Source organism: Danio rerio, chromosome 6 (genome assembly GCF_052040795.2).
Source record: "Danio rerio strain M-AB ecotype USA chromosome 6, GRCz13ab, whole genome shotgun sequence".
NCBI classification, from domain to species: Eukaryota; Metazoa; Chordata; class Actinopteri; order Cypriniformes; family Danionidae; genus Danio; species Danio rerio.
The window spans coordinates 17,336,158-17,362,510 of NC_141026.1; the positions used below are offsets into that span (position 1 = coordinate 17,336,158).

General features: G+C 34.9%; 2 protein-coding genes across 18 annotated transcripts in view; both read right to left on the bottom strand.

The window, feature by feature from the left end:
- The window catches only part of agap1 (ArfGAP with GTPase domain, ankyrin repeat and PH domain 1), a 351,020-nt gene extending 336,954 nt beyond the window's left edge, over positions 1–14,066 (bottom strand). For all 7 annotated transcript variants that reach the window (XR_015493378.1, XR_015493377.1, XR_015493379.1 and 4 more), the window contains exon 1: positions 13,018–14,066. Coding sequence is in view for 4 of the 7 variants with exons in the window: in XM_087256868.1 (XP_087112994.1) it covers positions 13,018–13,180 (163 nt within the window). In the remaining 3 variants the exon portion in view is untranslated. The remainder of the gene's footprint in view (positions 1–13,017) is intronic.
- A 1,206-nt stretch (positions 14,067–15,272) lies between these two features.
- faimb (Fas apoptotic inhibitory molecule b) lies at positions 15,273–26,091 on the bottom strand. Of its 11 annotated transcripts, none has more exons than XR_015492659.1 (5): positions 25,607–26,091; positions 24,395–24,623; positions 23,071–23,144; positions 21,804–21,948; positions 19,736–20,909 (listed from the first exon to the last, which is right to left on the bottom strand). XR_015492659.1 is itself a non-coding variant. In XM_087255403.1 (4 exons), exons 1-4 carry the CDS (start codon positions 25,718–25,720, stop codon positions 17,059–17,061), a joined length of 432 nt encoding a protein of 143 aa, XP_087111529.1. In that variant the 5' UTR covers positions 25,721–26,091; the 3' UTR covers positions 15,273–17,058. The 11 variants fall into 11 exon arrangements, 5 of the variants coding, with proteins under 5 accessions (XP_087111529.1, XP_087111528.1, XP_087111527.1 ...); XR_015492664.1 differs by lacking the exon at positions 21,804–21,948 and having other exon boundaries at positions 19,736–20,475; positions 20,745–20,877; positions 22,900–23,144; XM_087255403.1 differs by lacking the exons at positions 19,736–20,909; positions 21,804–21,948 and adding an exon at positions 15,273–17,097 and having other exon boundaries at positions 23,095–23,144.
- Positions 26,092–26,353: the final 262 nt, after the last annotated feature.

Here is a 26,353-nt window from a genome sequence, read left to right on the forward strand (position 1 = left end):
AATGATGGGATTTAAAGTTGAGTAGCTCCATCATTCAGAACACATGAGTTTTGTTGCGTTTAAGCATAATAGAGTAAACATTTTTATGTATTTTTAATACTTGCAAATGTGTGGGCATTTCAAGAGTGTTTAATGCATTCAGACACATGGAACTGTACCATTTGTAACTTTAATAAAGAATATTCATTTTTATATTCATATTTTTTTTGGCTTAGTCCCTTACTCCCTTTATTAATTTGGGGTCGCCACAGCGGAATGAACCGCCAACTTATCCAGCATACGTTTTTTATGCAGTGGATACCCTTCCAGCTGCAACCCATCTCTGGGAAACATCCATACACACTCATTCACACCCATACATTATGGACAATTTAGCCTACCCAATTCACCTGTACCGCATGTCTTTGGACTGTGGGGGAAACTGGAGCACCCAGAGGAAACCCACGTGAACCCAGGGAGAACATGCAAACTCCTCACAGAAATGCCAACTGACCCAGCTGAGGCTTGAACCAGTGACCTTCTTGCTGTGAGGTGCCAGCATTACCTACTGCACTACTGCGTCGCCCTAAAGAATATTTTATTGAATAATTTACACAATCAAAACTATGCAGTGTTCCTTTACATTTGATTATTGAATTTCTGAATCTGAAGACTGATAACCTCTACGGAAAAACCATAAAGCACAGAGTATTTCACTTTTATCTTTGCTCTATTGTATATTTCAATGCTTGTACTTTGCTTCTTGTATTTTATTGATGACTCTCCAACAGATTCAACCTGAACTAATGTATTCTTCACAAATAGAGCTTTACAAGCCATCTGATGAAAGCGTATACTCTTCATATTGCAATATGAAAGAAAAAAATATTGCAATGTGGGATTTTTCAAATATCATGCAGGCCTAATTACAAAAAAACTTGTAAAGCTAGTCTGAGTCTGATTCAATGTAAAAAGCTAAAGCCTTAAAAAACATTTACAGCAACATTTTATTACTATATTATAATTACATGATCAGTGGTCTAAAAATGAACTAATAGAGACATTAATATTGTTTATTGTAATTGCATATAGGATAGGGGTGAACAATATATCGACATAAAAATTGCATTTGTGATTTAGCAAAAGCTGCAATCATCTTGTGAGGAAAGTATGGTAATGTGTTTTTGATATTGAGGATGCAACGATACAGACTTGAGACTCGTTCGAGAAGTCTCAGATGTCATTGCGGCTGAATAAAGTAGGTGGAAGGAGCAGCATTGTACATAGATGTATTATTACAGTTCAGATATATAACTTGTTTGTCTCAAGATTTTCGCTAAATGAGAGGGTGAAAGTAAACATTTACATGAAAATCTTAGTAAAAGTATAAACACATTAAGGGTGTTTAATTGCTGAAATTTGTATTAAAATTTAATTTGTATTGTGCAATGTATAATTGTAAGGTTTATATGCATAGTATATATCGTGAAAAAGGGGAAGAAAAACAGTAAATGGTTTTATGAATGCTGTAATGTTTAAGTAATTTTCCATTAAAAATGTGTGAAGGTCATGTGACCATCAGGAAGAACATAGCAGCTCATTTCTCACAGGATGCTTTCTCTGTTCTCGCAGTCTCCCAAATTCAAAGTCCGTTCTCTGCGTTCTTGAAATTGAGAAACTGCCTTTGCTTATTACATGTATTATTTGAACATGCTTTTGGGGATAACATTAGCAACTTTTACTACAAAAGGCCATAGTTTACATATAAGAAACAGCTGTCAATTTTGCAAAATGATTATCTGCAATTTGACTATCGCATGATGAAATTGCATGTGTTATTTTGCGTGGTTTGACAGAGAAATTTGGTTTCGTGTAGTAAACACTGCTCCAGCTGAACACAGGTGATGGAGACTCACTGCTGCTCACAGATCCAGCCACATAGAATAATGCGCACAACAATTCTATGCAATTTATCATTCAGCAACAATGTTGGATAACATTGTATACTAAAAAGTCATTATAATGACAAACATAACAACAACAACATGGACTCTTACATGGAATGGGGATTGAGAAAGTTGACATTCTGCTAAATATTATTACCAAAATAGCATGACAACCTCATGCAAATTAATATAATAATCTCTATGTGAGATTTAGTCCCATGCATGCATAGTAAGAAGATTTAAGCATTTCTCAATGCTTCAAAACAGACAAAAAAAAAACATTTTCTAAAGGCCAAGTAGACAAAGTGACTTTAAATCGAAAAAGCCATTTTCAAATGTATCCAGATTAACGTAGACGTGGCCTATGTGGGAACCAGTGAAGGTCAAGCAATCTACTTACTCTCATGACGAGAAGAGACAGTTACTGCCCCTAATCTGCCTCGATATTGTTTGTGTTCAGAACCCCACTGAGCCATTTCATTCAACTGTACTGGCAGCTTGTTAATCCCTGAACCCAGTCTAGACTTTGCAGGATTTCCAGCATATGGCCCCCCCATATGCTGCCCCGTTCCTCTCTCTTGGTCTCTATGGTCGTGCTTCAGGGCCTTCTAATTAAATATAAAGAGATATATGGTCTCCTTGCAGCCATTCCCCTGGTTAACTTCTACTGCACCAAATGCTCAGTGCAACTTTAGCAGAATGCTGACCGCAATGGCTGAGATATGGCCAAAGAGATGGCCAAAATCTTTAATGTGCCAGACAGACTGGCCACAAAAGCGAAGTATGACGCAGCAGTAGGATATGAGATGGAATTTTAAGGACGGACGCCTCTGACAGTGCAGCGCTGTTGCTGCCATGTCGCAGGGTGACGCATGCTCCTCGGAACACATTTAACGAACTATATGGGTGGCTGCGACAGCATCTCCCTAATGGTGCCTTCCAGACAGATTTGATGGGAGAGACTGCGTTCCCGACATCTGCATGATGCCTCGACCTCTCATTTGGAGGGGGTTTGTTACACAGATGACACTCACCATTAGATCTGTCAGACATTTCCTAGGTAACAGTCCCAAGAAAGACTTGTCCAGCATTGCAAAAAATGGACAGACTTAGAAAATTTGAACAGACACACAATGAGCTTCTCAGGGAAACAACTGATCTACAGTTGAGCTTAAAATTAATTATTCTTATGCACGTTTTTAGACAGTTCAGTGGACAAAATAAGAGTTTTTAAATTATTACAGTGACAAATTTAATGACGGATGTTGGAAAATATAAAATAACTAGACATAGTACTGATACAAAATATATCGTTTTAACATCGATATCGCAATGTGTGCATCCATAATCATCAAATGGCAAGATACGCAATGTTGAGTTGACTTTGCAGTGTGTTTTTTTACATTTAAATATACAAAACCATAAAGCATGCACTGTTTATCTCACTTTTATCTTAGCTTTATTCCATTTATCTATGCTTGTGCTTTGTTTATTACATTTTATGCATGATTAACTTCCCTACAGAACCATCCAAATCAATCAAAAAGAATGCATTTGATAACAATTTAGGGACCAGTTCTCACTATTAGCTAATTGTTTATTTGCATGCATATTATTGAGATATTGGCTGCTTATTAGCACTCACAAGCTACATGTTCTACATGATCTTATTTACATCCCTAACCCAATACCTAAACTACCTTAATATCTATTAAGGATCAGATTAGGAGTTTATTAAAGCAAAATTATATTTAATGGTTTGCCAATAGCAAGAATTAAACCTTAAAATAAAGTGTGACTACAGATTATTTCCAAATACTGCTTTAATCATTCAGTGAAATTATATAGATACATAATATTGCAATATATATCGCAGAAAAAAAAAACACCGAAAAAAAAATCACAATGTCAGTGCAACAATAATATGCACATTACTAAAACATTAGATTGATTGTGTCAGGGCAGGGTAATTATTTGCATAATTGGTGAAGTCCATATGCCAAGATGCTAACAAGGCTAGAGGTTTGTGTCAATAATCCTCAATTGTCAGTTTTACTTCACATGTATACAAGTTTGTCATTAAATGCAAACAAGGGCTGCACAATATATATTTTCAGCATTGATATCATGATGGTCACATCTGCAATAGTCAATTTGCAGGACCTGCAATGGCAAGTTGGCATTATAATTAACCAGGAACCATAGTTCAGCACACATGATTTGTAGAGTCATTGTGAATTTTCACTATAATCTAAAAGTGTGAATTGCATTTTTAAGGCTAACAATTGTAAGATACACATTTATTTGATATATATATATATATATATATATATATATATATGTGTGTCTGTGTGTGTGTCTGTGTGTGTGTGTGCGCGTGTGTGTGTGTGTGTGTGTGTGTGTGTGTGTGTGTGTACGTGTTTTTGTGGCATATCAGGACACAAATCTGTATAATAACATGGGTATTACACAGGTATTACAAAAAGGAGGTGAAATATGAGGTGAAATTGGTGACGTCCTCATTTCTCAAAATGCTTATAAATCCTACAGAATGAGTTTAATCAGAGAGTAAAGCTGTCATCACAGTCTCCTGTGATGGTTGGGTTTAGGGGTGGGGGCAATATAATATACGGTTTAGACAGTATAAAATGAATGGAAACCTATGTAATGTTCCCTTTTTATACAAAAAACAAACATGCATGTATGGGTTATTAATGCATTAAAAACAGTCAGGAAAAAATACACATACGGACCACATTTTTTTCTAAAACTGCATCAAATCAAAAGATGATACTTAGGTTTTATACCAATTAGGTTCCGATAACCCCAAATAGCAATAAGAAATCAAAAATGCATGTAAAAAAACAGCTTGGGCCTTAAGAGGATAAAGTTGATGACGACAATATTGCCATAGCAAACTGTGAGATATGTAAACTTAGGATTTCCTGCCGGGTATTTTAAGTTGAGGTGCTATTTGTTTTTACATTCAATTTTTTTTCACAGAAGTGCTCTGTTTGTTAACAGAGTTTTTCAATGTTAAAACAAAGTGAATTAAATAAAAAATAAGGAACATCCTGGATCTGTTTCTTCACTCTCATTTTTTTTATGTAAAAGTATCGGCTCAGGTTTCAATATCCGTAGATACTCAAAATCAAATTACTTGGACTCAAGGGCAAAAAAAACTTGATCAGTACATCCCAAGTCATAGCCATATATACAGCTATATGAAGAGAGAAATACAAGTAGGGCAGGATGTCATTCCTACCGGCAAATGTGCAAAATTATTAAGATTCCACCGAAAACCCTAAATCACTGTTTATTTCATTTTCACGTTTTTGGGAGGGGAATTATTAATGCAGATGCCCTCCTCAACAAAATAATCCCAATCAATGTAAAATTATCAGCTCTTTCCAAACAGTTACTTAAGTCATACTGTAAAACTATATTCATATCACAATATATATTGCAGAAATACAAAATAATGCAATGTCAGTTTTTTCAATATCATGCAACCCTAATACGAACAGTCAGATAGTCAGAACTTTCAGAATCTTTTATCCACTTCTTGGATGTAGCAGATATCAAATAAGCAATAACACCATGCTTAGCGTTGTGTTTAGAGGGGATCTTCGGTTCTACTCTACCTTCAATGTACTAATAATTTTAAAATAGTTGGAGAATTTTTAATAACTCGCTCGCAGACACATCTCATCTTCCTCGACATTGCACGCTACTACAACAAATGATGTCAGAAAACTGTGAGTATATCATAACTGGTTATATGGTCTGTAACAAAAGTGAATAATACTCATTTGCGTCTCGACGCACTGTAGAAAAGACTCATTTTGACGCTTTTTTTGTCATCTTGATATCAAATTTATCCATGCCATATATACAAGAACAGTTGAAATGAACCGCTGTATGACTAAAATTCAACATTACTTCAAAAAACAGACAAAAATAGCATATTTTTGGCCAAATGCTGGAGATCGGTCAACTCTATACACCCATGAAAGGGCGCATAGATGTATGTACCATCGTAGATCTATGTACCAAAAACTTGACAATATTCCCTCCAAGACAATTAACTTTTTACATTAATTTATTTTACGTATTTGCTATTTGGGATGCTGGATAAAATGCTAGAGGACAACAAGTGAACAAATAAACATTTTAGTATTAAATCAATAAAATCAGAAATAAAGCTTCTTTTAAAGCTTTCATCCAGCAACAAATGTGCTGTGAGTATGTGAGCTACCAGCTACATTACCAACAACTCAAATATGAAATCAATCTGAGGCTCATTTACTTAAACACATATTCCTGTAATTTATTGTACATAATACTTCTCCCTCTGACTTCCCTCCTCAGATCTTCTTCATTTTATCCAGCAGCCATATTAAATGCATTAATACAAATCGTCTTTTTTTATGCAGGAGCTACACAACTCATTCTTATAAATGTCATGCCCTTTATGCAAGAAACAAGGAGGCCAAAGTGTCACACAGATGAGAGTCTCTGAGATCACAAGCGTGCGTAGCATAGAGAGTGATCTGCTTATGCTCAATTCTAGCCCTTCCCTGGTGTGTAACTGGGCATCTTGTGTAAAAGCTGAGTAAATTGACTACTGTGCACACCAAAGTAAATGCTACACCAGAGTTAATTCTGAGGCCAGACACGCTTCTGATCACAGGGTGTGTAAAGTATCAGTTTTCAGCACAGATTTGCCATCTGTTAAGCTTGGGGGGCAGTTAATGAAAGTGCCATTAAAGTATACATTTAATCCTGAATGAAATAAAATCCTAAATGCGGATTTCACCACATAAAAACATTGCTAATAGCATCAGCTTGCAATTAAGCACTTAGCCAGCTAGCATGACTAGCAAAACACTGCAATACAGAAGTCATTCTGTTTTGGCAACGAAATAAACAAGACAACTATCAAGTTCTGCTTTTATGCTACCAACTATAACTAAGTGAAGAAAACAAACATTCTAGTAAGCAAAAAAATGCAAGTAAACGATTCATTCTCAAGCTGTTTTCTAGCTGTCTATCTTTTAGTTTTCAGGCATCAGACAGGCTGGGGTCTGTTGAAAGGGGGTGTGCTAGCGCTAGTGACAGGTTTGTCTATGTCAGGGCTTATCCATGTGCATGTCTCAGCAAGTCAACAACCATTTCAAGCTCATCCTACGTTTTACTTTCTTTGAAAGGGGTCAGAGATTTACACATTCTCTCTTAGCTCTGACAGAGGCGTCACTGACCACACACAGAGACGAGCACACACTCGTTAGGAAAGCAAATTCACTGCAATCTAGGTGGAACGCCGAGTTTCATTTCACACAATGCAGCTTCTCAATTTACTATTATCTAACCTACTGCTAAAAATGGCGGTTAATATTGTAAATAGCATTCGTGTGTAAAAAGCATGTTGATTACTTTATCTCTTAATTAAACAATAACAGCATGGGAGAGATGACATTATTATATATAAATACAGCTTAATAACCGTCATGCTTAATACATTTTTTTGAATCAGTGTATACCGATTGACCAACACAATATCACAGAACCTCTTGACCTTTTGATTTAAAAACGTCCATCTCCCACTAACATATGAGTGCTGGTGAGAGCAAACCGAAATGGAGATGTCCGCATATCACGGTCATTCTGCTTTTACTGAATCTTTTGGTTTTGTTACAAAACCAAAATACAAAAGGCACTTGCGTTAATCTGCCGCAAAAAAAAACAAACTTTAAAAACATTCAGAGCATCACGCGATGTCTGCAGAAGTAATTTTTGATGGAGACAGGGAGACATCAACCCTGCGTTTGCACTGGGTCAGTCCTACTTGTCACCAAGGTAGGTGACATACAGACATACACACATAAATGAACATTATGAAAACTAAGGTTTATTGTACAGTTGGCGATGCACTTCCGTTATTTGGTATGATACCAGAGTTCGCACGAACCGGTTCACAGGTATGCATACAAGTTAAGAAGACGCGTTCACACTAGCTAAACTGTACTTTGAAAGCACCCCAAGTATGCACTCAAATGTAAGCAGGAAACTGACATTTTTAAAATTTCAGACTGGAACCAAACTGAAAACCATTGTCATCCCTAGTACTACAAGTAGACATGAATAACTCTGCACTCGTGGAAGCACTGAGAGTTTGTCAAAAAAAATTTATTTGATTGTTAATTAAATAATTCACCCAAATATGTAAATCACATCATCTTGTATTCTCCCTCTTGTGGTTTAAGTTTCTTTCTTTGGATGAACACAAAACATGATATTTTGAAGAATACTGGTTGCAAGAACCCAGCCTTTTTAACTTCCAGCCTTTTAAAAAATATAGATTTTGCGTACTAAAGAAACATTATTGAACAAGAGAGAATAAAGAATGAAAATATTTTAATTTTGGATGAAACTCTCCCTTTAAAATGTACTTATGATATTTATTTTATACCTGTAAAAAGAACATAATAGAGGACAGTTTATAATAACAGACTTGTCAACGTAACTGAAAAAAAATCATTTTGTTTATTTATTATTTTATTCATTTTTAAAAAGTGTTTATCTTATATATATTTTCCTTTTTAAATCAATATTATATATAATAAATATAATATATACTTTATATATTATATTTTATAAATACATATTTTTTACAACACAACTGTAAAATCTGTGACATGCAGTAGAAATTATTGATATGGTAAGGGTAATCCAAGTTCATAATTTATTTAATATAGTTATCAAGGTCCAGAGGAAAAGGAAAAAAGTAATGAAATAAGATTAAGTCCATAATTTCTGAAGTAGTTCATTTCATTCATTGTATAAAGCCCTTTTTGCTGACTTTCCAGAGTAACTTGACTACCTATTTAAATAGCCATATCATTAAAAAGTATATTATTTATATGTTTTTATTATTTGTTTAATGAATATGTGTTACATCATCCACCCTTAACGAAGTTATTTTAAAGTAAAGACAGAACGAGACAGCCAACCCACCAACAAGTGGAAAAATTCTCATGCAAACATCAACACTTATTTATCTTCAGTCCTAACAAGTCTGTACCTGACATAAACATTTACAATTCCATGTCTTTATACAGACCTCAATCCAGATAGCTGAGCGATATTTATTAATTTTTTTAGCATGAATCAAAATTATGCAATGATTGGCAGTCACACAGACTAATAAAAGATTTGTACTGTTGTATATTGCCTGATAATACACTACTTGATTTTGGGTTGTCACACAAAAAAGATGTAGCATACTGCCAAAAATGACCATAGATATAATAAACAGCATTTGAGTGAAATGTTGATTATTTCTTAATAAAATTTAAAAGACTTATTTTAAAGCCATTTAAACTTCACAGATAATGACAGACAACCTCCCACCAACATACCAGTAATCTTCATGCAAACATCAACACTTATTTTATCTTCAGTCATTCCACAACAACACTGTACCAGACAAAAACAACCATCTACAATTCCAAGTTACAGTACAGACCTTACTTAAACATGTACATGACAACTTTTTGTTGTTGTTTTGCAAAATACACGCATACATTGTGGGATTCTGGACTGTCATCGATAAAAGATGAATTACTTGAAACAATCATGATGATTTCTTTGGTCGACTTATGGCTTCTCTCTTTGTGAGAGAGCTTCAAATGTGGCTATTGTTCCGGTGTTGCAACCAAAGAAAGCCTGTGAAATTGTTCTGACAGCATATTCTATGGCTGGCCCATATGAAAAAAAATCTCATTTCACGATAAAAGTCATCTCTCATATCCTAAAAATGATATATATAATGATGATATAGTACAATTTCTGTCAATTTAATCAATTAATAGTTTATATAGAGACCACACTTAAAGAACAATTTATTTTTTAGATTTTAAAACCCAGACATTTAATCTTTCATTTGTGATCATATTTCTCAATTTGTGTAGAAATTCAGGGCAGAGGTTTGATTGAAAATGTAGAAATATAAAATAAATAGTAATAAAATATAATAGTGTTGTCAAAACTGTCGATAAAATCAATAAATATTGATATACTGAAATATTTAAAATGAGAAAATCTTGCTTATGGTTAGTATGGATAATGACTATGCTCTTTCGCACTTTTCTCAACAAAAGAGAAATAAATAATTAATAATAATAATATTATATTAAAATTTTAACACCTTTGTTTTAATAAGAAAATAATATATAGACTAATATAATCGATGTATCTAATATGATCTAATATATCTAATATCTATATATCTATATAATGTCTATATAATCTAGTATTTATTGCCTTCTGGACTGATGACGTACCTGATATAATGATTATATGGTCATTTTTTTTTTGCATTTGCATGCCTTTAATGTTGCAGATTAACGCAAGTACAGACTGTAATAAACTCCCAGAATTTCACAACATGTTACTGTAATTTTTCACAGTAAATACATTAGTGTCACTTAACTAGATTTAACTGTTAATTTTTTATTTATTCAGAAAAAATTATTGTGAAATTAAGGCAGGCATCATGATTACAGCAAATTACTGTAAAAATTAGTATATCTTTTTCACCTTTCAAACAACATTAACATTTCATCCGACATAGAAATGAATACACATTAACTTTATGCTAGTACAGGCACTTTTTTGATATTTAGAAATATCACCAGAATTATTGTTATTACGAAGTGCCTTGCTGTGAATGTAATGCAATTATTAGCCAGAAGTTTACTGCAATTTTAAAGTTCAATAATTTACTGTGCATGGTATCAAAAATGATATTCATTCATTTTCTTAGTCCCTTTATTAATCTGGGCCCTGGGGTCGCCAAAGCGGAATGAACCGCCAACTTATCCAGCATGTTTTACGCAGCGGATGCCCTTCCAGCCGCAACCAATCACTGGGAAACACTCATACACTTCCATTCACACACAAACACTACGGACAATTTAGCTAACCCAATTCACCTGTATCGCATGTCTTTGGACTTGTAGAGGAAACCAGAGCACCAGGAGGAAACCCATGTGAACACGGGGAGAGTATTTAAACTCCACACAGAAACACCAACTGACCCAGCCGAGGCTCAAACCAGTGACCTTCTTGCTGTGAGGTGACAGCGCTACCCACTGCGCCACCATGCTGCCCATCGAAAATGATATTGAATATTGATATTTTGCAAGGAATTGTATCAAAGTTGGAAATTCCAGTAATGTGGCAACACTAAATATAATAGATGGTTCAAAAACTATTGATTAAAGGTTGAACATGAAAATTACAAATATCACTAAATAAAATCCTAAATGGGTGACGCAGTGGAGCAGTAGGTAGTGCTTTCGCCTCACAGCAAGAAGGTCGCTGGGTTACAGGTTCAAGCCTCGGCTGGGTCAGTTGGCGTTTCTGTGTGGAGTTTGCATGTTCTCCCTGCTTTCGCATGAGTTTCCTCCGGGTGCTCTGGTTTCCCCCACAGTCCAAAGACATGCGGTACAGGTGAATTGTTTAAGTTAAATTCTCCATAGTGTGTGTGTGTGTGTGTGTGTGTGTGTGTGTGTGTGTGTGTGTGTGTGTGTGTGTGTGTGTGTGTGTGTGTGTGTATGTTTCCCAGAGATGGGTTGCGGCTGGAAGGGCATCTGCTGCATAAAGATTTGCTGGATAAGTTGGCTGTTTATTCCGCTGTGGCGACCCCGGGTTAATAAAGGGACTAAGCCGACAAGAAAATGAATGAATGAAAATCCTTAATGAAAACATTGTACTCTCATGTTTTCAATGTTTTTAAGATGCTGTTATTCTTGCTTCTGTTTGCCTCCCCATATTGGTGTAATACTGAGCTCCTATAAATTACGAAAAAGTATTAGCATAACAACAAAATTTGTGAAAGCATAAAATAAACGCTAGAGAATAATATAAAGCAATAGACTTTTTATTTTGTCCATATGATTTATACATTGTCATATTCCACAACCCTAGAGTGTTTGCTAATTAGACTCATATCAACTGAATAATAAATAAATATGGAACAATAAATAATGTATTAATCAACATGACACGGTTCTAGAACTTACTGTACACACCAAAGCTCTCTGCAAAACTCCCATGATCCCTAGTTGGCTTTTTATCACCTAGTCTGGAATTGAATTCTTTTTCTATCCTAACTTGCTTTGCTTCAAATGTGCCATCGTAGAAGAGTTGACATTCAGTACATGTAGAAACCAAGATTATATAGATCAATAGATCACAGGATGGCTGAATCTGCAAAAGGCTTTAATGTCAATCAATGACAGCGCAATCTATCAAACACACTGTGTATCTACACAACCTGGCTATTTCTGTAAACCTTAATATAGAATATCCTAAAGAAAAAAACACCACCTTCAAGTTTGACTCAAGCCCCTTTCACACTTACATCATGAGTGAAGCTGAAACCCTGGTCATCTTCAAGACAAGGAAATGGTTTAAAGAACTAATACATCAAGTGTAGAGATGACGATCACACATCTCTGCAAGTCCAAAAACAGATTCTCTTGAGATGAGAACTAGCAATCACCCTTTGGATTGCAATCCCATAATTCATTATGTAACATAATCCTCATTATGGATTTTTTTTTTCAAAATTAAACTTAGATAGTAGATAGGACTTTCTTAAAGAGCATGTTTGTTTATTGTCTTATCCAATATTCACCTTGTGTTTTCCACCACTGACAGGACAAAGGGGGGTGGGGGGGGGGTCTGAAAACTGGCTCTGACAGGAGTATCTGATTGAGATAAAGTTGGTTTTATATTCGCACATTCTGACATTTTCCTTAATAATAAAATTTCAGAAATGTATTAATTGCAAAATCGACATAGTGAAATAAAATTAGCAGACAATGACTATCAAAGTACAACATGGTTAACAGTCAGTGCTGATGTTGTTGTTTTTTTAGTCATACATGTAATTTCAGATCGAATATTAAAAAGTATCATGGTAAAAACTATAGGGACAATGTCACTGAACGAATGTGCGAATATATAACCAACTTTACCTCAGCGGATTTCTGCAGGGTCCAAACGCCCTTGCTGTCCTTACCTTCAATGGCAATGACGTGCTCTCGGATCTGATTCTGCAGCAGAGGATCCTCCACCCGCTCCAGCAGCTCGTAGATGCAATAGATGTTGGGATGGACGGACTCGAACCTCTGTATCTCCCCCCTGATCGCGGCTGAGTTCGCCAGGTGCTGCTGATAATTCATGTTTGCAATGTGATCTCTCCTCCAACGGAACCCGATATGCAATTATCTAAAGAGTGTTTGCAGATGATTTGGGGACACGGATATACTGCAAACACGTAAACACAGGAGCGAGATCAGATGTCCACATGAGGTCTGTGGTCAGCTCCAACGATTTTTGGTCAAAACCAAACAAAAACAAACTAGAATGTTCCCAAATGTTTGTATGATACAGATGGCAGACGTTAAATGTCAGGCTTTCAATCACCCAAACTAACGTCTTGCAGCGGCTTTAATATCAGTGCGTGTAATATTTGGATATATGTGTATCACAACAGAAGTCCAGACGCTGAAGGGAGATCTGCAGCTGTCCGGGTCTGAAATCCCAGGATACAGTCATAAGCCCCATATCCTCATAAATACAGCATAAAAACACAGTAGCTCCCCCAAATCACCATGCAGCGGACTATAATAGGCAAGAGAAGGCCATCTGAAGTCTACGGTCCGAGGCGAGAAGAGTCCACATGGTCGTCTCTGGCAGTGAGCTCCACACACAGTCCCCGGTTTCAGCGGCGAAGGGGTTGAAGCGAAGATTAATTATTAAAATTCAAACTCGGCGAGAAACTACAGTTCGCACTAACGAGCTGAACACGGCGTATGTGTTCAGAGCACAGTCAAGTCGCGCTCTCCTGTTGTTCACTTCGGCTCATGCTGACATTACAACCGCTGAACTACTTTCTGTGGTTCTCGATCCCAAACCACAAAACCATAGACATACGTCACGCTCTACGAGATAGTATCGCCGGGGAGGTTTTCGGACAGCTCTCTTGTTTTATCCGCAAAGATGGGTGCATTCCCTTTCCTCCCGCACTGAGGTCCGTCCCGTCTGTATCCTCTCAAACATCATTGCGCCTGCTCCTTCCTTTGGACGTTTCCTACTGGAAAAACGTCGGCGCTTTAGACAGTCATCCAGGTCGTAGCTGCGCTAGTTCTGCGCAGGCCGTTGTTGTAAATACGGGTCGCCACAGACTGGATGGGGCGCTATAGAACGCACTTATCTTACAGTGAACATATGTTCGAGGCTGACCGGCGGGCCCAGCAAACCGTTTGAATGAATTGCTGTTCTCGGCTCTCAGATATGACCTCAGAGTCTTATGATAACGTAGGTGTGACACTAGTAGGGTTTGTATCCAATAAAGGTTAAACATGTGCAGGTTTTACTGGCGAACAGACATGAACTTAAGGTAAGATGTGACTTAAAAACAATGTATCATTGATTCATATTTAGCATGATGATAAATCAGCCAAATTTATAATGTGGGAATTTAACTTTTATTTGTTTTATTTATTTCGTTTCGTTTTATTTAATTTCCTTTAAGTTTTTATATATATATATATATATATATATATATATATATATATATATATATATATATATATATATATATATATATATATAGTATTTTAGAGCATTTTAAAATATAAAAATGTTTAAAATATTCAAAATATCAAAAGTTTGTGACTTCTGTATTCATTTGTTGGGGATGAAGATGAATTATTCCCCCACATATTGATTTCTTAATTTTCCTTAAGGTAAAACACTGGTATGAAAACATGGTGTATTTTTGTTATTTTGACCAACTTGTTTTATGCAAAACTGATCTAACAACATTTTAAATGTAAAAGAAATGTCATTAGTAGTTTACAGAATTGAAAAATAGATATATATTACTCAAACACAAAACTAAATCTAGGGAAACTGAGAACGGATTTACATCTTCTTTTTGAAGATATTGTTATTTTCACTTCTGCTAACTGCATTTCACAGGCTCTGTATTTGTACACTGCTCAATAAAATTGAATTTAATAGCCATATATTATAACAGTATAGTGATGAGCCAACCCATTATTACCTATCAAATATTCTTGACGATCTTATAACAAGGCCATATATTGTCTCCAAGATCAGAAGGCAAGTAAACAGTCAGATCTAGTAATCAGTGTGTTGGATTAGAAATGGGCCAGAATAAAGATCTGGACTTGTCTTTGACAAGGCCCAATTTGTTATTTCAAGGTGAATGGGTCAGAATATAATTGTAAAAGTTAAAGTCTGCATGAAATCAAAAGTTGCAATGTTTATTTTGCATGCACACATTGTTAGTTTTAAAGTGAACAAAAAAATCCATGCAAAATCCATAAAAATCTTTGTTTTGGTAATCTTTATTCAAATCACCATTTGCTATCACTTTGGAACGGCAGTCCTTCTCTGATGATGTCAGTTTGATGACTTGGGCAAAATACGCCTAGGAGGAGTGAGAAATTAAAACCCCTGCCTCCTACTCAATATTCCATTTCAGCTGGAAATACATCATCATACTGAGATAAAGGTCTTCTGGTCCAACCCAACAGAAGGTTTACAGTGGTGCAAGTCACACAAAAGTGTAATGATTGTTTTAGGAGGAAAATGTCATAATGCACAGTGAAACAGCATGCATGGGGCTGCCGAGCCAATAAGAGCTTAACTGTTTATGTAGACCCATGTCCACCATGAAGGCTCTATACTGCAATTGCGTAAGCATCAAAACTGAAAAATTTACAAAGAGTGAGAGTTGTCTTGGGCCAGACAGTGTCTTCAGACATCTTTTGCTATATCTGCGCAGGATTTTGTACAAAGACGATTTTTGCAGAATGGTTATGAGTAGAAACTAAATTAAAATTTAAAAACATGACATTTTAACTATAGTATTCAAGGTTTACAATGCAAATCCAATTAGAACCACATGTTTGGTAAACAAAGTAAGTGTCATATATTTAGAAAGTTACAAACCATATTGTACTTAAACCATAAAACACTTGCATATTATTCAATAACATTATGGAAATTAATATAAAAATGCACTGTAAAAATGTTTGGGCTCCACACAATCGATTTAAGTTGGGAGAACATGAAGGAATTAAGTTTAAGCTTAAGTATTTTAAGTAAGTTTGAACACACAGCAAACATATTTTTTGAGTGTGAAAAAATATATATTTACATACATTTTCGTATGTAAATAAATTGAATGTAGATAAACCTTGGCTCAGCTCTTTCATGTGAACATAACAGCACTGAAAAAAACAATTTATTTGATTTACTTAAATTTTTTTAAAGTAAGTGGTTGCAAATTTCGGTCAGTTGGCGTTTTTGTGTGGAGTTTGAATGTTCTCCCTGCGTTCGCATGGGTTTCCTCCGGGTGCTCCAGTTTCCCCCACAAGTCAAAAGACATGCAATACAGGTGAACTGGGTAAGCTAAATTGTCCGTATAGTGTGTGTGTGTGTGTGAAAGAGTGTGTATGGGTTTCCCAGTGATAGGTTGCGGCTGGAAGGGCATCCGCTGCGTAAAAACATGTTGGATAAGTTGGTGGTTCATTCCGCTGTGACGACCCCAGATTAATAAAGGGACTGAGTCGAGAAGAAAATGAATGAATGAATGAATGGTTGCAAACTATTTATACGTGCTGAATTGAAACAAACAAATGAAATTTAGTAATGTTCGACTTTATTTGTTTGTTTAAATTCAGCCCTTATAAATTGTTAGCAACAACAAACCTTAAAAAATGTACTAAATCCAATGAATCATTTTATTTTTAGTGTGTGACATGTGCTGTACATAAATATTGTTGTAAACCAGGTGCACCCCTTTTATCTGGTGGAAGGAGTGCTTTCAACAAGATGATCCCTGCAACATTACACACGATATTCAGGGTTGCTTTGAAGACCATGATGAAAAGGTGTTGCCCTGACCTCCAGATTCCCAACTGAGCATCTGTGGGATGTGCTGAACCAACAAGTTTGATCCATGGCAGCTTCATCACGCAAGCTACAGGATCTGCTGCCAGTGGTGCCAGAAAACAGGGCACCTTCACAGTTCTCGTAGAGTCCATGCCTCACTAGGTCTGCGCTGTTTTGGCAGCATGCAAAAGACCAACAGCTTATTAGACAGGTGGTCATAATGTGTGCCTCATCTGTGTATAAACTGTCATTAAAGGGTTCACTTCAGCAACAAAAAAAAAATCCTGATAATTTACTCCTCCTTTGTCATACAAGATTTTTTTAGCTTTCTTTGGTAAAAAAGAAATTAAAGTTTTCTCATCATTTAATGTTTCAAACCTTTGTGTTTCTTCTGTTGAACACATATAAGAGATTTTGAAGAAAGATAAACACCTGTAACCTGTATTTCTTCAAAATATCTTCTTTTGTGTTCAACAGAAGAAAGAAACTCATAAAGGTTTAGAACCACTTGAGGGAAAGTAAATAGTGGAAAAAAAAATAGTTTTTGGGTGAACTATCCCTTTAAGGATTTTGACAGAAACATGCAGGACTTCTGGTGCTCAGTGGTTTGATGGTTGAGTTGTTTGGTTCAATGCAGCTTTAAGAGTCTCTAAATATCCTAGCCAAGAAATTAGGGTCTTGCATAACAAAAAGATCATTCTTTTTTTTTTTTAAATAAATAACGTATGTAGTTTTTAACCACAAAAAGTTTGTTTTGGAAAGCAAAATCATATATTTTAATTTTTTTTAAAGAAAATGACTGATTATTTTGTTAAGTAAGACTCTTACTCGTTGGCTAGGTTATTTTGGCTTGAATAAAAACAGTTTTAATTTTTTAAACACCATTGTAAGGACAAAATTATTAGCCCCTTTAAGCTAATTTTTTTTTCGATAGTCTACAGAACAATTTATCGTTATACAATAACTTGCCTAATTACCTTAACCTGCCTAGTTAACCTAATTAACCAAGTTAAGCCTTTAAATGTCACTGTAAGCTGTATAAAAGTGTCTTAAAAAATATCTAGTCAAATATTATTTACTGTCATCATGGCAAAGATAAAATAAATAAGTTATTAAAAATGAGTTATTACAACTATTATGATTAGAAATGTGTTGAAAAAAAAATCTTCTCTCCGTTAAACAGAAATTGGGTGGAAAAATAAACAGGGGGGCTACTAATTCTGACTTCAACTGTGCATACATAATATTACATATAGTTTTTATTGTCCTTAACTTAAAGCAGTGTTTCTCAACCACGATCCTGGAGGACCACTAACACTGCATGTTTTGATGTCTCCTTTGTCTGTCACACCCACAACAGGTCTTTAAGTCTCTGCAAATGAGCTGATTATCAGAATCGGGTGTGTTTAGTTAAGGACCCATGAAAAATGTGCAGAGCTGGCCCTCCAGGAACGTGAGAAACACTGACTTAAAGAGATAGTTAAGACAAAAATTATAATTTACTCAATGTTTACTTACCCTCAAGTGTTTCTAAATGTTTGCGTTCTTTCTTATGTTAAACACAAAAGAAGCTATTTTGAAGAATGCTGAAAATTTGTAACTATTGATTTCGATAGTGAGAAAAACAAATACTTACTATGTAAGTCAATGGTTACAGGTTTCCAACATTTCTCAAAATATCTCATTATGTGTTTAACAGAATAATAGAAACTCATGAAGGTTTGAAACAAGTAAATGGGTCAACTATCTCTTTAAGTGAAGAAGTCAAAACCGCTGTGATTCCAGCATATTGCTTTTGATGAAAAAAGACTAATAATAATAGACATTAAGTTTAAATTACTGAATAGTAAATCCATTACTCACATTAAAATTAACACTATCAACATGCCACTTTGGTTTTTCTGTCTTCATTATGCATTGAGGACAATTTGCAGTGCAACCGGAAAGTATTCATAGTGCTTCACTTTTCCCCCATTTTTTATGTTACAGCCTTATTTCAAAATGGATTAAATTAATTTATTTCCTCAAAATTCTACAAACAATACCCTTTAATGACAAAGTGAAAAAAGATTTTAAGATCTCTCCAGAGATGTTCAATAGGATTTAGGTCTGGGTTCTGGCTGGGCCACTCAAGGACATTCACGAGTTGTTGTGAAGCCACTCCATTAATATTTTGGTGGTGTGCTTTGGGTCATTGTCCTACTGGAAGATGAATCGTCGCCCCAGTCTGAGGTCAAGAGCACTCTTAAGCAGGTTTTCATTCAAATTGTGGAGAAAGTGAAGCACTATGAATACTTTCCGGATGCACTGTATGCCAAGGGTTTAATTCTATATCTTGTGAATTATCTTCATTTTCAAAAATGCAATCATTTGAAGATATTATTTAAGAACATTTATAAAATGGGTGAAGGTAAGATCTATAAGGTTTCAATTCAATTCATCTTTATTTCTATAGGGCTTTTACAAATGTAGATTGTGTCAACATAACATAGAAGTTCTAGTAAATTGCAATTGAAACTGCATGTGTCGGTCCAGTTTTCAAAGTTAAGTTTAGTTTAGTTCAGTGTGGTTTAATTTTTACTGCTGAAAGTCCAAACAATGAAGAGTAAATCAATCGGTGTGTAGCTGCTCTATATGGGTAAAAACAAAGAATTCCAGTCATCTTGCCTCAACGTCGTCTTATGCCATCTGATAAAGTAAACATGTTTGTTTGTTTGTGTCACGTTATCATAATCAAATAAAACGTGGATGATTAAGATACTTTAAGACCCTTAACACCTTGAAATGTTCTTGTCCACACTGAACAATTGCCAACATATTGGATTTATTGAGGAAGAAAAAATCAATTCAGTGCCATCTGTATCTAATTGTGCTAAAGTACACTGTTGCTAAATGTCTTGCACAGCTGAATTCTATTAGCCTCCATTTCACTCAATGGCCTCTTCTATCCTGATCCCATCCACCAGTAAGGAATGAACTATTCCGTTTCTCTTTCGTCCACTAGTTGTTGCCTTAATGTAGCATTCATGGTCCCCCAGTGCAAAGTGTGTCTCTGATCCGTTCTCTGTAAACTCTCCCTGCACACATCAATAAAATCAATAAACACAGGCCTGTAACACAAGAACAAGTCATGGTAATGCTTATGAAAAATATATATCACTTGACTCAGACTTGTATAGTTCCCTAAAATAAAAACCTCATTCCCATTTACTCACACTAAAGTGGTCCTAGCTTTTATGAATTTCATTCTTCTGTTAAACACTAAATAAGATATATCGAAGAGTGTTGGGAAAAACATTGAGATCCACAGAAGAAACAAAAAATATTATGGAAGTTCAATACTATGGAAGTTTCCATACAAAGATGTGAATTAGACCCATGCGCAAAACTGGAATCTTTAACATTTAAATTAAACAGTTTCCATCCAATAAGTAAAAAAAAAAGAAAAACATTACTTCCTGATAGACTGGCAACAAATATTGAAAAGAAAAGTGAAATTTGCAGTAGGAGAAGCCACTTTGTACGGTGGCCGAGGGAGCTTAATGTGCTGCAATTTAAGAAAACACGTGCAATTGCAAAAACACCAGCAAATTAAGATAAGATCTTCATCAGTTTGACAGCACACATGCTGCAAATTCTCACGACGCAAACTAATTTTTAAAAAACACGCTGCATTTTCTTACAACACAACAGAAATGTTTCAAGGAAACACTAAAACGTGACGGACTGGCAATTACGTTTTTTTGTAATTGTATGTGTTTTCTTAAATTGCAGCACGTTAAGCTTTCTCGCCACCGTAACTTTGGGCCTTTTTACCTTATGCAATAAATTACTAATATTACAATCAAATCCAGAATACAACAAATTATTGTGAATGTCACAGTTACATCCTGTGACATGATACTAATGTAATTTACAGTGAAAAATTACAGTAAGATTTTGTGAAATTCTGGGATATTTTTACAGTGTGGCTTTTGGCAACTGTATCTGCCTGCGGACATCAAGGCCCCTATCATACACTTAGTGCAATGTGGCACAAGGCGCGACACAATTGTTGTTTGCTAGTTACAGCTTGGCACAAGAGTCGTTTTGACATTTTGCGCCATGCTGTTTAAATAGCAAAAGCATTTGTGCTCATATGTGCGCCCATAGGTGTTCTGGTCTAAAAAGGGAGATGTGTTGAGCCACATTTCGGCGTTGCTATTTTAAGAAACTATAATAAATGAGAATCTGATTGGTTCTTTCTGTAACCACACCTATAACTCATTAAGAAAATAAGCTCAACCCTTTTAGATCATGCGTCACGGCGCAAAGCGGATTTTTCCATCCTTAGCAAAAGTGGATTCTGGCACACCCTTAATGCGTTTGCACCCTGCGCTTTGCGCATGGATCGTCAAAATAGAGCCTCAAGACTTGGGCGTAACATACATGAATGTGGCGTAACTTGTAGTAAGTTAGAAAAGCATAACTTACAGTTACTAAAAGTCTACCAGAGGAGGTCAAGCCTTCTCATTTATGGCTCCTAAACTCTGGAATAGCCTTCCTGATAATGTCCGAGGCTCAGGCACACACAATGGATCACATAACAGTATGATGCACAATTGTGCTCCACGCAAGTGAGCGGGCTTGACAACCACCTGTAGGACACTCTCCTGCGGTCTTAATAATTCAGACGTTTTGTTAAAAATACTCATATGCTTTACATCTTTGTTTCTTTGTTTATTTGTATAACTACTATTTTTATTTATAGCACTTCATTTTTGCATCTCGTTTAAATACACTATGTACAGCAGCTACGCTAATTATTTTCTTTATTCTCTATTTCCACTTGGGGATACTACATGAACAGATACATCATTTATAACTACTATATACACATAAAAATAAGAGTTATGAGTAACATATAAGAGTATTATATTTACATTAAGAAATTGACATATAAGAGTAAATATAGAGTTCATAGCGATGCAAACATTAAGCAATATTCAAAAAATGTGCATAAAAATACAAGTGGTGCTCGCTGCAGAGCCATTTGGGCGAGCTGAGCTCCAGCGAGGAGGAGCTTGAGCTTGAGCTCCACCTTTTTTGCACTTCTTCTACGAGTAATGTCACTGGGGGTAGGGTTAGGGGTGGGGTTGGTGTACGCATTAAAACAGCTTACAGGAGGCAGAACGAGAGCTCATGCTCCCCCTCGCTGGAGCTCAGCTCTGCTCAAATGGCTCTGCAGCGAGCACCCTCTCTAAAAATAGGTGGATAGATACATAGCTTTTGGCTGTTTTTTTCCCACCATTCTTCAGTATATCTTTTTTGCTTTGTGTTCAGTGGAAGAAAGCCAAAGAGGTTTGGAACAAATGGAGGATGAGACTGAGAGTAAATGATGACAGAATTTTAATTTTAGGGTAAACTATCGACCCAGCCGAATCTAATTCTAGCTCATTCATACAAAAACATGGAGGCCTGCAATCAAACCAGGATGAGCATGCATGTGCTTAAAAATGTACAAATGCAATCATAAAAATCAATACAAATTTGCCACTAAATCAAAAAGTTACGAATTGCTGTGAGATTTTGTTGGATTCTTCCATCAAACTAAAGGCCAGTGTTAGTTTGAAAAAATATCTGTTAATTAACAGTTTTCGTATTTGTTTTCCATTTATTTACGGTTGTGAATTGCATTATGGGACCTTGATGGCCACCGTGCCACCCATCTAGGAAAGGAGTAAGAGTAGGGGTGGAAGCGGGGATTCTTCAAAACGAAGATGTTATATGGAACTTAGGGTGGCTTAGGAATCTGATTGGTGAATCATAAATTGAATAATGCAGAACCGGCTGCAAGCAGTCATAAGCATGTGATCCTCTCGAAATTAGTTTATAAATGAACTTTACTTAGTAGTTTGAAATAATAATATAATGTATAAGAAGTGATATAGAAAGAAATAAACACAGACAATATATCACTTTAAACTATTACAAATAGAAATAAAAGTCACTTTTTGTAACTTTTCAGGGTTAAAAGTTGTTGGAAGAAAGATTAAGGTCTCATAATGCAATTCAAAAGCATAAATTAACAGGGGGGATTAAAAAAATAAAAATATGATTCACAAAAAATGGAAAAATGCTAATTTAAGGATGTTCTTTTTACCTGTACGTTATTATAAGCACTCACCATAGTCTCCAGTTTCTGTCCATTGCACCAAACATCCATAGTGTCTTTCTCTAAAGTGAAACAGAAGGAAACTGTGATTTGCAAAAGGGTTGTCATAAGTGTCAAAGCTGTCTGATCTCTGTATGAAAGCAGGCTAAATGTTAGAAGAGAACAATGTAATTTAACTCTTTAATGCCTCAAACCTCCATATATGCTGATCTCTGTATAACAAACCCACCACATGAAATAATACTATTGTCATTTATACCTGAATTGATCTGTTGTGGACATTCTATATTTTCTGTGATAAAACAACAACTATAGGAATATAAACAAATTACCTAAAACTGTAGTTTTTACAACTATAGGGTATATTGATAGACGATACACCTCTAGAGAAGTAAAAAAAAAAACTATAATACAGTATGTTTATCAGTTTACTAGTTTACAGTTCACTAGTTACTGCTACAGCATGCTGTAGCATTCATGAACAAAGTACTGGTAATATTACAATATATACATTACACTGTAAACTACACAGTATTTAACTGTAATATGATCTGTATTTTACTGTAGGAGAGCTATGCCGTATGTTACTGTTTTTTAAAGTTGCATTGTGAAAATTACTGTATATTTTACAGTAAATATATACATTTAATACTTTAAATACATATACAGTGAGATAAAGAGTGCTGTAAATGTAAATACATATTTTTTGCTGTAATTGATTTACAGTAAGTTACTGGTGAAGTGCTGCCAGTAAGTTACAGTAGATTCTACAGGAAAGTATTAACAGTGTATAATACACTTTACCATATTCAAAAGCACTATAGTATTTATTATAAACTACTATAGTATTTTCTTTTGTGGGCCCTTTCAAACACTCAGAAATAGAAGTACAAAAGCTGTCACTGGAGCGGTACCTTTTTAAAGGGTAGACTTTTGTATTTTACAGCTGCACATTAGTATCTTTGTAATACATCTTTGTACCTTATGAGCTACAGATTTGTACTTTTTTAGTATTAATTTGTACCTTTGCATTAATATGGACCTGTTAGGAACAAAAATGTTACCGCTCCAGTGACAGTTTTTGTACCTTTATTTCTGAGAGTGTATTAACTCCAAATGTGTGGAATAGTCTATTATATTACGTGAAATTAAAGTCTCTTTGTTTTATTCTGGCTCTCTTATTTAAAAACCTTTAATCTAGTCATTCTGTGCTAACAATCTGGCAACCTGACAATAACAAAAGCCTTCAATTACATGAAAGAACAATATTTTTGCTTTATAAATCGAGAGGTGTGTTTTCCACAGAGCTTACCTAGAACTATCCTGTAATCGGCACCATCCAGCTTCATAACCCATGTTTTGGAAATTTTTGATCGGTTGTCCAGAAATGTTTGCAGACTTTTTCCGTTGATCTCCAGCGTGTACTCATAGGAAAACCCAGTGATGGCCTCAATAGTTATGGTTGCTTTTGCATCTGTACAGCCAACAGGGAATGTTTCTTTGCCCACCAATTTGAACATCCAGTCTCTCCTCAACACCTCCTTTAAAATAAGACTTTATAAGGCTTCATGCAGTTATTTGATATTTTAAAATTCATTTCAATATATTGAACTATCTTAATATAATATTTGAAATATTTGTTCAAATAAAAGGTCACACAAACAAGAAGGTTTCATTAATTAATGTATTTACTAAAATTAACTAATTATATCAATACTTGCACAGCATTTACTAATGTTAGCCAATCAATTATTAACATCCAACTTGAGGCTTGTTAACATTACTTAATACATTGCGAGCAACATAACCTAATAATGTACAGCTTTATATTCATTAACTAATGTTAACTAACAAGACCAAATACTGTAATAAATGTATTCTTCATTGTTTGTTTAAATTACTAAATGCATAACATTAACACATACAATCTTATTTTAAAAGTGTTACCAAATAAAAACATTATTAATTTATTAAAAAATGTTCATTCAATGATGAGACGAAACATCAAATTTTTGTGGAAATTAAATAAAATTTACAAAAGTGATTTTATAAACAGAAATAACTTTTGTAGGGAAACTACAAAAACAAAATGTGCATCAACAATTGTTACAAAATAATTCAGAGTATAATTCATATTCTGACCTTAATAATATATTTATTAAAATAGCCGATGTTATGTTAAAGTTAATAAATACATTAAAATAGCAATTACTGTTGCATAGAATCATGAACAGAGTACTTTATTGTCAAAAGATTGCTGTTCTAATCTAAATATGCCTGTCAAGATTTCTTTGGTGTATAAACTGCCTTCTGTAGCCTAAATCATGGTAAAAATGCATGATAGTTTAATATTGTTTGCTCATTTAAAAAATAAATAAATAAAAAGGGCACAACCTAACGTGCTTGTTTGTGGATGTATGCAATGCAGAACAGATTTGATAACATCAATTATATGATTTATGATAATATTAATGTATAAAATGCTAAATTAATCAATTTACAACTGGAAAATACTCACTCTCACCTTTCCATTAATATAAATGACACGTTTTCCTGTCGTTGATCCGTGTTCAAACTCAATTCGGTAAAGCCCATCGCTCAGGGACACATCCCACGCTCCCACAATGTCTCCGGACATGCTCAGATGTTTTCAGATCCAAACTGCACAGGTCTACAGTATTTTTATTTCCATATAATGTTTTAGCCTGAGCCTGGTCATAATAATCTTCATCATGTGTAACTGCCGATTAAATCTCTGTATATTCTTGAGGAGTTTGCCATCCCATGCTCGCTCAGCAACAAGTGGCATTAGTGTAAGAGGCTTACCTTAAGCAGAGAGTGTTTGAGGATGCTTGCAGGCGAATACGCTGCAAGAATATTTAAAAATAGGAACAAAAAACATCTAATATGAAATGAAATATAATAAATTAAATTCTGGGTTCTGCCAATAGATGGCAGTCCTCTCTATTTCTCTCTCCCTCTTACATAAAAAGCCTGATTTAGCATATAATCGTCAAAATGAATGAATAAAAAAATAATAATTATTTTAAATGAAATAATTAAAACAAGCAAAGAAAACTACAAAAATAGGTAACTGTTTTAAAAAGTTTGTTATTTAATGTATATTGTTCATTATCCACACAGATATAATATATATGATTATGTAATTCTCTTTTCAACCCTATTTTATGTGTTATTATATAACATGATGTTATGCAAATTTAGTATAGAACTTATTAACCAGGCGCGTTATTAGCATATCAAAAGGGAG